Source organism: Echinops telfairi, unplaced genomic scaffold (genome assembly GCF_000313985.2).
Source record: "Echinops telfairi isolate 266 unplaced genomic scaffold, ASM31398v2 ScPeMD7_443;HRSCAF=831, whole genome shotgun sequence".
Taxonomy (NCBI): Eukaryota; Metazoa; Chordata; class Mammalia; order Afrosoricida; family Tenrecidae; genus Echinops; species Echinops telfairi.
The window spans coordinates 44,528,490-44,542,508 of NW_022104341.1; the positions used below are offsets into that span (position 1 = coordinate 44,528,490).

A 14,019-nucleotide genomic window follows, 5' to 3' on the forward strand; every position below is an offset into this window, starting at 1 on the left:
TCGGACAGTGTAAGATATGACAAAATAATAATTTATAAATTATCAAGGGATCATGAGGGAGGGGTAAGCAGGGATGGAGGGGGAAAAATGAGGATGCCAGGGATTTACATGGAGAGCAAACATTTTGAGAATGATAAAGGTAACGAATGTCCAAATGTGCTTTATACAATTGATGTATGTATGGATTGTGAAAAGAGTTGTATGAGCCCCCAATAAAATGATTTTTTTTTAAAAGAGAAAGAAAAAACCCAAAAAACAAAATATAGGTTGATGTATATAAATTAACAGATTAAATAACATTTTTTAAAAGAAAAAAATTAAGGTGTACAGATGATTCTGGTTTAGGAGATTTTTTTTAAATCTCCTCAGTGATGATCAGTATATTATGATGAACAATATACTGAAGTACTCAAGAAAAACATTGTTTAAGATACCTTTTAAACAACACCAACATCCTCTGAAGTCTTCTTAAAACCAAACAAATAGTTTAGCTCAGGTAGTAAAGAATATCTCTCTCGATTGAGTATAGTGTTCTTTTAAGATGTAAGATCAAGTGGATCAAAATTCAATAAGAAATTGGGGGGCAGTGGGTTTATATTAATGAGGAATAACAACTTGGAAAAGGTGGGTAAGAATGGTTGCACAACTTGGATGCAATCAATGTCACTGAACTATACATGTAGAAATTGTTGACTTTGTATATGTTCTTTTGTATACATTCTCAGTAACAATCATTATGAATTATATTTTTTAAAAAAGGAAAGCACTATTAGGAGTCAATATCAAACCAGTAAAAATGTATTATTTCGTGATTTGAAAATGATGGACATAAATATCCTAAATAAACACTGAATTCTACAGCTTAGTCACAGTCAAACTTGAGCTAGCAATGAGATATGGTCAAATCACTTAGATTCAAACAGTATACACCTGTTATTAAATGGAAATTTATACTCTGTGTATGCTTCTTTACAAAATTACAAAGTAATTCTTTCAGAAAGAGTGGTGTTGTTGGTAGTATTTCAGAATTATGCATGGTAGTGTGACCAGGCAGAGTTCCACTGTCCACTTACCTGCTGTTTTCAGTATTTATTCTGAAAGAACCTGATGTTGAAAGGCCTTATCACACCAAAATCATTTGCATAAATATCAATATCAATGACCATTTATAAGCAACAATAACCACAAAATCCTCTACACACAAACATCATGCTTGCCTAAATTTAACATTTCTAATTCAAATAAGAATAGTCAACATTTGACTTTGTTTTGAAGGAATATGTCTAATTAAGAAAATTAAATGTCACATGCAATGAAGAAGGAAAGGAATACCAAAAAAATGTTTTATAAGTATAATGACTTACATTTGGGGGGGGGGGAGCTAATCATAAAATAGCATAGTTTCCATTCAAAAAGTTGAAAATCTCCAAATAAAATCAATTATTTTTTAATTAACAATTCAAAGATTTACTTTAAAAAAGTAAGTCTTTATTTTAGAGCTATGTTAACAAGAGTGCTTTCTGAATTTATATGGAGATAAATAAATTTTATTTAAGATCCAGAATGATAAAAAGATCATCTTAAATTATCGCCATTTGTTGTGTTCAACTAGTTATTGATCTCACAATGCAAGGAACAAAAGTGGGGTCTGGAGTGCAGAGGGAAACTGTCATGCTTTCTTCTACCTTAGATTCTAAGGCTTAGACAATAAAAGTTCGAAAAAAATGTTATCTAAAAGTATATTAGAAATTGTTCTAACTCTAGGAGGCCATTTTAGGTTAAAAACTGTATTTTTGAAAGCATTTTCTTGGCACACAATTACTATTTACAATTAAGCTAAAAACTTGCTCTGGTATTTTATGACATCAGGAAAATTCTTTCCTCTCTAGGAAAGATGCCAAAAACAACTAGAGGCTAAATGCCTGGGTCTTATGCTTCTTAGAGAAATGATTCTATCTTGTTCCCTTTAAACTAATTGTGATAGAAGAAAGGAGGGGGGAAAAGCTACCTTTTGTTTTTGTGAATAAGATATACTACCTGGAATTTAAACTGCTGGTCTTAAGGTTTTAAATGCCTCTTTATTGCTTCTGGGAGAAAATTCATTAGAAAATAAAGCAGGTTGCATAAGAGTTTTAACATTCTTAATGATATGGACATTTAAGATTGCTTTTAAAAATATAATGTTAGCATCATATATCTAATGTAAAATATGTATAATATAAAATGCTAAGCCTCACCAAAAAGAAAAACAAGTGTATTTCATTCATAGCTATGTAATACTCATTCATGTGATTTAGGATAAAATCTTGTTTTTAATCCATTATTTGTCTATCCATTACTTTTGACATATACAAGAATCCAATTTAATCATAACTTGAAAGGCTGAGAAAGAAAGGAAGAAAAGGAGAGACAATGACGAAGAGACAGAATAAACAGACTACTTACCTTCTTCCCCAAACTGATCATATATTTCTCTCTTTTTAGGATCACTCAATACTTCATAAGCTTCTGCGACCTCTTTAAATTTTTCCTCTGCTTGAGGTGATTTGTTCTTGTCTGGGTGAAATCTGAGGGCTTGTTTTCGGTAAGCCTTCTTAATATCTTCTTCTGAAGCTCCTTTTTCAATTCCCAAAATGCCATAATAGTCTTTCCCCATTTCGAATGCCTTGAAATGAACTTAGATTTCCCTTTGTAAAAGAAAACAGTGTCCCCAGTTTCAACAATACAATGGTTCTAAGAAAAATAAACCAAACTGGATATTTTAAAAGTTAAAGTAAATCAGCAATTCATCTAGCTCTCTGCCGGTAGCAAGCAGACAGCGTTTCAGAATTCAATCCCTTCCCCAACAGCTCACTTACAGATAAATAGACACTGCCCAGGAGACTGCCTCCTGGGTCCTCCCACTTTCACGACGTGGCTCTGTACTTTCTAGAACAGCAAACGCTACAGGACGTCACTTCCCCACTGCCTCTAGTCAAAGCACCCGAGCTACGTTTCCTCCTCCTGCACAATTAACTACTCATTTTCCTTCTATCACTGTCATTTTCATTTCTGTTCAAAAAGGTCAAATGGATTAATAAACAAGTATTTCAGGACAAAAATGCTCTAACAACATATTTATTTACTCCACTATAGGTGAAAAAGCTACAAAAATGTATAGCTATTAAGCATCTTATGTTAAAATAAGTTATTAGAAATGTATCCTTGAACTTATTTTATTAATTTCAATGTCAAATAGTTCAGTACTAAAATTTGCTTTGTGTGCATTCAAGTTTTCAAATAATTGCTGTCATTTTAAAAAATTCTTGGGGGGAGGGTATCTATAAATCAGAAATGCCAGCAGAGTCAATATAACAATTTTACATTGTTAAAAGGATATGTATCATAAAAGTTCAAAGCAATACTTATTACAAGTAAAGAATCTGAATGGTATTTTGGTTAATGATGTATAGCATTTTGGGGTTACAAAAGTTAATAATTCGGACGAAGTAATATATATTGGTGAAAACTTAATATCTGAGTTTAGTTCCTTCAATTAAAACAGAATGGAATCCCCTTCTTCTAGGTTATTGTTTATGGAGATTTTGTGCAGCAATAATGCTAGGACAGTACAGTTAAGAGAGAATACATATTTTTTCCTTATAAGACCTTCAAAATATTATTTAAAACCTAAATGTTTTCTTTAAACTAAAACCTTTTAGCATCAGATGATTCAGAATCCTAGTGATCTAATAGCACCGAGTAGAACTGACCCATCGGGTTTCCAAGGCTGTAAATATTTACAGAAGCACACTGCCACTTCTTTCTTCTTTGGAATGGCGAGTGAATTCCAACCACTGACCTTTCAGTGAGCAGCTGTGCACTTAACCACTGCACAACCATGGTGTCTCTAAGAAGAGGTATTGTGAGAAATGTTTTTTCTTTTGAAAACACATTTCCTAATTTTCAATATAAACATATACTCAGTGTAGAAGATTAATGGCAAATGCAGAAGAGAAAATAAAAACCTTCCTCTCATACCATATTAGGTAATCTTTGCTAAATGTTAGCATATTTCTTTCTAGTCTTTTTTTCTACAAATATTTATAGTTCTGTGCTGTAGTTCTTTTCCTTTTTTGCTGTAACTGTTAACAGCTTAAAGTATTCTAACTCCTTTAACTCTTGATTAAAAAATAACATTTTTATTTTTATGAAAAACTTTTTCTATGTAGGTTAGATATCTTGCCTCTTGGCATGCTTTCCTTGTATTTTCAAAAATAATTTCATTTCTAAAGTAATTTTGGAAAGCTTAATTTATAAGAAAATGTTGAAAAAGTTATGCAGTGACTTCTAAATTATCATGAGCTCATAAGCTTAAAAACCTTTTGAGAGGAAATATAAATGTACATATATGTTTAGAATGAAAAGGTGATGGTCACATGTTACACTTTAAAGTTATAGAATATTTACTTCATACACTGAACACACACACACACACACACACACACATACATTAAAAACCAGCAATTCCTTATGAATGTTTATTCTTGTGCATTTTGACATCTGTGATTTCAAAATTCTAAAAAAACTGTACTTTAATAACTCCTGGGTATTAAGAATTCCTAACATCTATCTAGCCTATTTACAAGTTATAGACACTTGTCACCTATTCAATAATTTGTTTAGTCCTATATCAAGGAATATTCAATGTCAAAAATAAAAACAACAAAAACTTTCAAATCCAAAAAAAGGTGACAAAAACGCTAATGGCTGAAGTCACTTTAAGAATCCTAATTCTCAAAAAGCATACTGCCAAGTTGGAATCCTGTGCAAGTATCATCATCTAGAGTAGAGGAAAAATACAATAAAAATCACCTATTCTAGAATTAATTTCCAAGACAATTTTCTTAAATATCCATCACCCCAGAATCTGACATTACTATAAAAACTTCAAAGTGTTCTGGTGGGATATGGTGGGAGGGGAAAGAATCTTCTCTGACTCAGTCATTTTCAGAGAATAGTAAGTTATCATCAGGACTAAAATCACAGATTAAGAAAAAATAATACAAGATAGAACTCAATGGCTAAGTCTTTCAAATTTGTGAGAAATATTAACTGATAGAATGTGACCCTCCAAACATAGAGTGGGTAATGAGGATTTTCATATTTCTTCAGCTATCATTGATGAAATAGAATCATATTGGTAAAGCTGAAAAGCAGGAATTTATCTCAACTTGGAAATTTGAAATTAATAATAAAGCAAATATAACTTTGATTCAACTATTAAGTAATTTCAGTCTTGAAATGAAAGAAAATCACATTCTTATGGGATCCAGATTTTTATGGGGCTACAGAGGCTAGATGAATCTCAAAACTATTGCCCTGAGATAATATTTAAACCTTAAACCAAAAATATTCCTGACATCTTCTTAAAATCATACAATAGTTTTAGCTTAATAAATAACCTTTGCCTTAAGCATTATGCTCTTTTAAGACCTATCTATGGGATCAACTTGACAACAGCAACTCAAAGGGTAAGATGGGCTGTTAGGAAGGAATGAACTGAATGGAGGCAAAACCCAGAAAGGGCGGATGAGAATGGTCTCACAGCTCAGTGGACATAATTAATGTCACTGAATTGTACATGTAGAAGCGGTTGAATTAGTGTATTTGTTGTGTATATTCTCAACAATAAAAAATAATGAAATAAACTATTTTTTAAAATTCTGGCTCGGTTTTGGTAAAAAGAGCAGTTACTTGCACATTTGTAATTTTATAAAGCTTCGTAAATAATTCTTTAAAATATTTGGCAATAGTTATTAAAACCCACTAAAAATAAATTTTAAAACCTTGTAAATACTCCTTCAGAAATTTATCCTTACAAAATAAACAAAAGAAAAAATTACTATATAGTTGGTCTGCAACTTAAGACGTTATTTTCCAACAACTCCATTTTAAGCTGGTTCTAACAAGTTGAACACAGGTTTTTTTTTTTCATTACTATTGCCTTTTATTATCAGTACCTCTAGAAATCCAACTTTTATTTGTCTTTTGGGTTGGGAACCTTATATATAAACTTACACATACGATCATTTTATGTAGTATAGATGAAGGGGCTTCAAAAAAATCTGTGGAACATTCTACTAGTTCTTTAATGTTTCCTCTCCCCTCAATATCATGACCCCAGTTCTACCATACAAATCCGGCTAGACCGGAGCATGTACACTGGTACAGGTAAGAGTTCTGGACACATGGAATCCAGGACAGATAAGCCACTCAGGAACATTAATAGGAGTAGCAATACCAGATGGTAGGGAGAAAGTGGGGGGAAAGGGGGAGAAAGGGGGAACTGATCACAAAGATTGACTTATAAGCTCCACTCCAGGCTGATGAACAACAGAAACATAGGTGAGAGGAAACAGCGGACAGTGTAAGATATGAAAATAATTATAATATTTATCAAGGGTTCACAAGGGTAGGAGAGTAGGGGAGGGAGGGAAAAAGAAGAGCTGATACCAAGGACTCAAGCAAGAAAGAAAATGCTTTGAAAATTATGGCAATGAATGCACAAATGTGATTGATACAATTGATATATGGATTGTTATAAAAGCTGAAAGAGAAAATGATTTTTACAAAAAAATCTGTGGAAAAATGGAATTAAGAGATAATAAAACTTTCCCACAAACCTTTTGGTGTCCCCCTTGCATTACTATTACATCTACTTTTTCCAGACTGAGATATCTCTTCTATTACTTACTGGTTAATCTTATTACCCAATTATTTTCCATTTGAACTTTTTTCTGTGTCATGTGCTTTCCTTAATGGAAAGTATGCTGAATCAACAAGCATTTCTGAAATGTTATAAAGTATGAAGTTTGATACATGCTATGTGAGATACATATATTCCTCTGGATTCAGGGGTAGGATTATGTGGGATGCTTTTACTCTGGGAGTAAAATTATGTGGACACATATGTCCTGGACTCAGAGGGGTAGGATTAATGATAAGCATATGTCCTTCTGGACTCTGTACTGCCTCCTAGATCCTTTGACAGGTGCATACAATTTAGAGCACCTGACAATAGGGCATTTGTGCAAGCATGGTATCATCATGAGAAAGACAACTTCCAAATAATGCACAGGAATCCTAAAATATACTTATAAGGTTTATCCCTCAGTTAAAAAAAATTAACAAAATCACTCCTACAAGATGCATCACCTGATGCAATACTGTTAAATAGAAATCTGCAGCACACATTAATTTCTTCCATTTTTAAAGTTATTCAGATCCACTCCTGATGGCTACATGCACTATTCATGGGAAAACAGCTGCCCAATAAGCACCAAGGAGTGCTTTTCCCATGGGTCATGAAGGGGTTAAAAATTTATTACCCAATCTATTAAACACTACTGCAATAACTCAAAAGAGACCGACATTAATGGGAAAACACGATGCTCATGGGTAGACTGTTAAAATGTCAGTATTACTCCAACAATTCTTAGATGTAATACAACCCCTATCCAAAATCCAGTGGTATTCTTTAACAAAATGGAAAAACTAATTTCCAACTTTATATGGAAAGAAAAGCAGTCCCAGATAGTTATGGATGGCATTATTGAACGAGAACAACAAAGTAGGTGGCTGTGGCAGTTACATGTCAATTTACACTTCTATAGGGGTGGATGGAGTCCAACCTGTCAATCAGGTCATAGTCTGATGATTCCTCCTAGGAGGTATGGCCTTTTATAAGAGGCACTGGGGACCTCTCCTCGCACTTTCCCTGCTCCTTCTTGCCTTCCTGCTTGCTGGAACTCTGCCTACTTCCAGGGGTGGCTCCATGTGTCTTCCCCACCCCCCACCCTGGTAGCTGTCATCACCCTGCTATGTTTCCAGTGATCTTGAATCCCCATGACATTGCATCCATTAGTCTGTGATCTTCCTGATCCTGTTTCACCATTCTGTGTCATCAGCTGGCAACTATGTGAGCCTACGGAGGGCTCCAGCCCTTCTAAATTGGACTGGACTGGGATGACTTTTGATATAGGATTACTTCTTGAAATAAAGTTATTCTTATACATACCTGAGTATCACTGGTTTTATTTCTCTAGACAAGCCAGCCTAACATAGAAGTCTCACACTTTCCAACCTTAAAAAGTACTGTATAACTACCATAGTCAAAATAATCTGGTGCTGGTACAGAACAATGAAACAGAATCGAGAATCCAGAAATAAATCCATCTTGGTATATATATCAGACAAAAGGTCTATGTCTATTAAATGGAGAAGAGATAGTCTCCTAAGCAAATGATGCTGACAAAATTGGATATCCATTTGCAGGAAAATGAAACAGGATCTATACCTCAAAATGTTTAGGTCTTTTCTTCATGGAAGAAAGCATCAGGAGACAAGCTTTAGGATCCTAATTTATGGTATAGACGATTAAACATAATTTAAAATATACCTAAACAGCAGAAGGTAAACTAGGTAACTGGGCCTCCTAAAAATGAAATACTTTTGCTCATCAAAAGACCTTACCAAAAAAAGTAAAATGAGAACCTACAAACAAGGAAAAAAAATACTTATCAATGTCATATCTGACAAGGGTTCTAATCTCAAAGTTTATTAAAAAATTGTAGCAACTCAAAAATGAAAAGACAATCCAGTTTAAAAGATGAGCAAAGGCTATGAATAGGCATTGCACCAAAGAAAACATTCACTGTGATCAAAATCATTATCCATTCCAACCCCACTGCCATCTAGCTGATTCTGATCCATAGCAACCTTATTGTACACAGTATAGAACCACTCCACAGGATTCCACAGCTTTAAATCTTTATGGAAACAGACTGTTTCATTTTTCTCCCATGGAGCAGCTAGTGGGTTCTAGCCATAGGACATTTAAGTCAGTAGTGTAATGCTTAACCTACTTCACCATCAGAGAACTTCATTAGCCCCCTAACTCACTGACATCAAGTCAATGCTGACTCTTAGTGACCCCTCTGTGGGTTTCCAAGACTGTAACTGTTCACAGGAATAGAAAGCCTAGTTTTTCCCCCACAGAACTTCTGGTGGTTTCTAACTGCTCACCATTCAGATGACAGCCCAATGTGCAACAACTACACCACCAAAGTAGTTAGCCATTACAGAGATGCAAATCAAAACTCTATTCTCATACCAGGAAAAATGGCACTGATTAAAAAAAAGAAAGAAAACAAATTGTGGCAAGGTTGTGGGGAGACTGGAACTCAACTCTTATACATTATTGGTGACAGTGTAAAATGAGGCAACCCCTGTGGAAAACAGTATGGCACTTACTTAGAGAGCTAGAAATAGAAATGCAATCCAGTAATCCTACTCCCAGGTGTATGTCCTAGAGAAATAAGAGTTGTGACATGAATGAACATGTGCATTCCTATAATCATTTCAGCATTACTCAAAGTAACAAAAAGCTGGAAAGAATGTACACGTCCATCAATGGAAGAATAGATAAACAAATTGTAGTATACATTATAATGGAATTCCATATAACAATAAAAAAATAATGAATTCGTGCAACATCTTTTAACAAAAATAAATCTGGAGGATATTATGCTAAATGAAATATGTTAATCACGAAGGGACAAACATGTTATAAGTCCACTATTATAAATTGTCAAGAATAGATCTGCACCCAGAAAGAAACATTCTTTGATGGTTAGCAGGGATGGGAGAGAACCATTTACTAGATAGAAGGCATGTGGTAATTTTATATTCATATATATAATAAAGCACACAGAGGGAACTATTATGGAAATTCCTTAGACATACTCAAACATCTCATGGACTGAACTACTGGGCTTAATAAGGACCATAGTGTCAGGGACCTTCTAGAGCAACTGACATAATGTTTTCAATTCTAATTTGAAAAGCAGTATTTGGGGCTATAAAAGCTTGCTAGCGGCCATATAAGGTACAAGTATTGGTCTCTTCCTGCCTAGAGCAAAGGGGATTGAAGAAAATCAAAGGCTCAGGGAAACAAATAGTCCACATGAACCACAGCCCCTTATGCCTGAAACCAGAAAAGCTAGATGGTGCTTGGCTACCACTACCAAATAACTGCTCTGATTTCAACAGAAGGTCCCGGATAGGATGAATTAAGAGAGTAAAATTCATTTTTTTAAATGTATAAAATTTCATGGTCTGATAGAGACTGAAGGAATAGTCCAAAACTATTGCCCTAAGTTACCTTTCTAACTTTGAACTGAAGCCACTCTAGGAGACAACTTCTCAACCAAATAATAGATTGGCTTATAAAATAAGCAAGAACACTCACGAGGAACATGCTTCTTAAAACAATCAATGCTATGAGGCCAAAAGGGTAATATTTCACCAAAAACAAAATGGAGAAGGTATGGAGGGGCAGGGAAACTGGATGAAAAGGGAACCCAGGGTGGGAATGGGGTGAGCACTGAGGTAATGCAGGGATTGCAGTCAATGTCAAAAAATGATTTCTATATGAAATATTGACTGTATTGTGAAAACTTTCACCTACAACACAGTGAAATATATATTATAAAATATTACACATCACTTTACATTAGAGTTTGCTCATCCAACTTTGACTGAATGAGTGAAGAGTTTGTTTTTTGGGTTGATCTGTTTGTTTTTTTAAAGTAAGACAATGAAGAAAAACCATCATCTCTTTAATATAACTAGCATTAAAAAACAACAACAGGAAGAGTATATAAAGGGAATGCTTAGTGGCAGCCTTTGGGGAAAACAGATTAGAGAAGAGCAGTAAAACAAAAGTAATTTATTATACCTGTTTTTAAAAGTTTAAAAAAGCCTACATACTATAACATATTTGAATCCTGTTTAGAAATGACATCATAAGCCCCTGCTTTACTGATGGTATAAGTTTGAGTATGTGTGAAAAAAAAGTTAGATGAGAACAAAAATTAGCTTAGGTGAGTAATGATTGTTTTCCTTATGTTTCCCTATGGGTACTTGGTATTTTTAACAAAAATATGAAACTACTGTTTGCATTTTTAAATATTCACTTACTACTCAAACATGGATGAGACGATTCCATGAAAACATAATTTTATTTAATTTATTAAAAAGTAACCATAGAGTCAGTTTTTCTTCTTCTAAATATTTTCAATTTTCAAGGCTATGTTCTGGATGTAACTCAATGGCCCCTTTAAATCTAAAACTCAAAGAAATTATTACCTTGAGACAATCTTTACAGCTTAAATAAAAAATATCCCTTGAAGTCTTCTTTAAACCAAACAATAGTCTAGCTTATTAACTATTAAAGACTATCTGGCTTGGGAATTGTGCTTTTTAAAAGAGCTACCTAGAGTACAGTAGGTCAGGCATTGTGCTGCTAACCTGCAAGTTTGGTGGTTCAAACCCAGTAGCTACTTGCCAGGAGAAAGATGAGGTTGGCTGCTGTCATCAAGATTTACTGTCTTGGAAACTCAAAGGAAAAGTTCTACTCTATTTTTAGGGTATTTGAGTCAGAATTGGTTGTGGTAGTGGGTTTTTAGATTTATAAGGAATTATGTTGACAATAAGCACTCAGAGATGCATTCACTTATGTAACAGAACCCGCAGAGACAGCTTAAGGGGCAGTTATTAAGTTTATGTTAATGGAGGAGGAATAATTCATAAGCTGAAAATGGGAAAAGTTGCACAACTTGAAGAATGCAATCAATGGCATTAAATTAAACATGTAGAAACTATTGAATTAGTGTAAGTTCTTCTGTGTATGTTCTCAAGAACAACAAAAAATAAAATCTTAAATTGAGATAATTGCTGTTTTATCAAGGCAAGTGTTAAAAATATTTTCTGCCAATACTTAAATGGTGTCACAAATAGCCCTGAAATTTCTCATGTAGTAGAGGATCATTGAAATTTAGACTTCCATTCTCCAACACATTTTAAAAACTGTGGTGAGTATAACTAAAACCAAAATCTAAACTCACTGCCTTCAATCAAGTCTATGCCAACTCATAGCAACCCTAAAGGGCAGAGTAGAACTGCCGTGTGAATTTCTGAGACTAATTATAACAGGAGTAGAAAGCTCCTTCTTTCTCCCATGGTAAGTATATATGTAACAAAATATGTCTTTTCAACATTTCATTATGTGAAATTAAATAGCATTATTTTTATCATGTTGTTCCATACTTCTGACTAAAGAATTAATAAGCAAATAAACTAAGGCTCTTTTATACCTTTTTTATAGCACTTTATATTTAGATGGTTAACCATAAAATATTAAATGTATGTATGTATTGCAGTTTAAAAGTTTTCTCAGGTGGCATCCGGGAATATTGGTAGTACAGAGGTTAAAAGCACAGATTTTTGGAGCCGGACTGTTAGAATTCTGGTGCCCTAACTTACAGCATGAAACAATGAACTAACAGAGAGGTTTGTGTGGCCAGGCCCCAATCCCAGCTACCTTGACCCCCTCCCCAGAAGAATGCACTATAGAGGACAGCACTGAAGATACAGACCAGGGAGAGGAGCAGGTCAGCCCAGACCATGTGGGAGCAAATTAAGAGGGAAAGAGAGAGGACTGCATCCTGGCCCACCAAGCCTAGAGGATGACGTTCCTGATGTTGGAGCAGCCAATGCACAGAGGACCATAAGGTCGGTCCTACCACAAGACACGATGTTCCCACACTGACCCACAGTCCTACGCAGCACAGCACTGGAGACACAGTGTGGGAATTGTGCCTGGTCTTATCCCCCCCACACTGAGGCATAACACAAAGGGAACACAACGGAGCAGCAAAGGAGAGCAAAGCAATTAAGTTTATGATTTAGAGGGGCAGGGCTTGGCCTCAGCAGACCAGATGGGAAAACACTCATAAGGATCAGCAGACAGGCCTGGAACTATTCATAGGCTTTTTTTACCCCTTTCTTTTTCTTCTATATCTATTGATATAAGCAGGATAAACAATCGTGAGGAGAAAACAACAGACCAACAATTCCAGGGGGCCATGGGAGAGGAGTAAGTCGGAAAAGAGAAGGGGTAGCCAATAAACTCAGGGACAAGGGAACGAGATCTGAAAATCAATGGGAAAGGGGGTGTAGAATGCCTGGTGGTGTTTGATTAAGTGCAATGTAGTTGAGAGGAATTACTGAGAGCTGAATGAAGGTCAAACATGACAGTGGGACAGGAAGAAAGTAAAAGGAAATAGAGGAAAGAATTAGGAGACAAAAGACATTTATAGAGGTATAAATATAGGCATGTATATATGTAAATAAATTAATGTATAATGATAGGGATATATTTATATGTTAAGTAATAAGGTAGAAGATGGACATTGGGCCTTGGCTCAAGCCCTCCCTTAACACAAGAAATAATTGTTCTAATAACCTGGCATTCTGTGATGCTCACCTTCCCGACATGATTGCTGAAGACGAAATGGGTGCATAAGCAAATGTGGTAAAGACAGCTTATGGTGCCCAGCTATTATACAGCATCTAGGGTCTTCAAGGCTTGAAGCTAAACAAGAGGCCATCTAGCAGGGAAGCAACAAAATCCACATGGAAGAAGCACACCAACCTGTGTGATCATGAGGTGTTGATGGGATGTATCAGGCATTAGAAGAGGCAAAACAATCACATTGATGTGAAAGAAGAGGGTTGGAGTGGAAACCCAAAGCCAATCTGTAGACAATTGGACATTCCCTCACAGAAGGGTCACAAAGAAGGAATGAGTTAGCGAGGGTGCAGTATAGCACCAACGAAATACACAACATTCCTCTAGTTCTTTAATGCTCCACCCCTACTTCCCATCATGACCCAGTTCTACCTTACAAATCCGGCTAGACCAGTGCCTGTACATTGGAACAGATAAGAGCTCTCAACACTCAGAATCCAGGACAGATAAGCCCCCAGGAACAGTAATGGGAGTAGCAATACCATGAGGGTATGGTGAATTTAGGGGGAAAGGGAGAAACAGGGGTAACTGACTGCAATGATCAATGTATATCTCCCCAACACACACACACACACACACACACACACACACACACACACACACAC

At 35.2% G+C, this 14,019-nt stretch overlaps 1 protein-coding gene across 3 annotated transcripts in view; it reads right to left on the reverse strand.

Moving 5' to 3' along the window:
* The window catches only part of DNAJB4 (DnaJ heat shock protein family (Hsp40) member B4), an 81,137-nt gene that overhangs the window by 9,613 nt on the left and 57,505 nt on the right, over window positions 1–14,019 (reverse strand). Inside the window, exon 2 of one of the 3 annotated variants that reach the window (XM_045292093.1) lies at window positions 2,446–2,687. The exons of 1 other annotated variant lie outside the window; for it this stretch is intronic. In XM_045292093.1, the coding sequence (XP_045148028.1) occupies window positions 2,446–2,656 (211 nt within the window). In that variant the 5' untranslated portion in view covers window positions 2,657–2,687. Of the gene's footprint in view, window positions 1–2,445; window positions 2,838–14,019 lie in introns of those variants that run through there. One more of the 3 variants, XM_004699305.2, reaches the window with a different exon arrangement.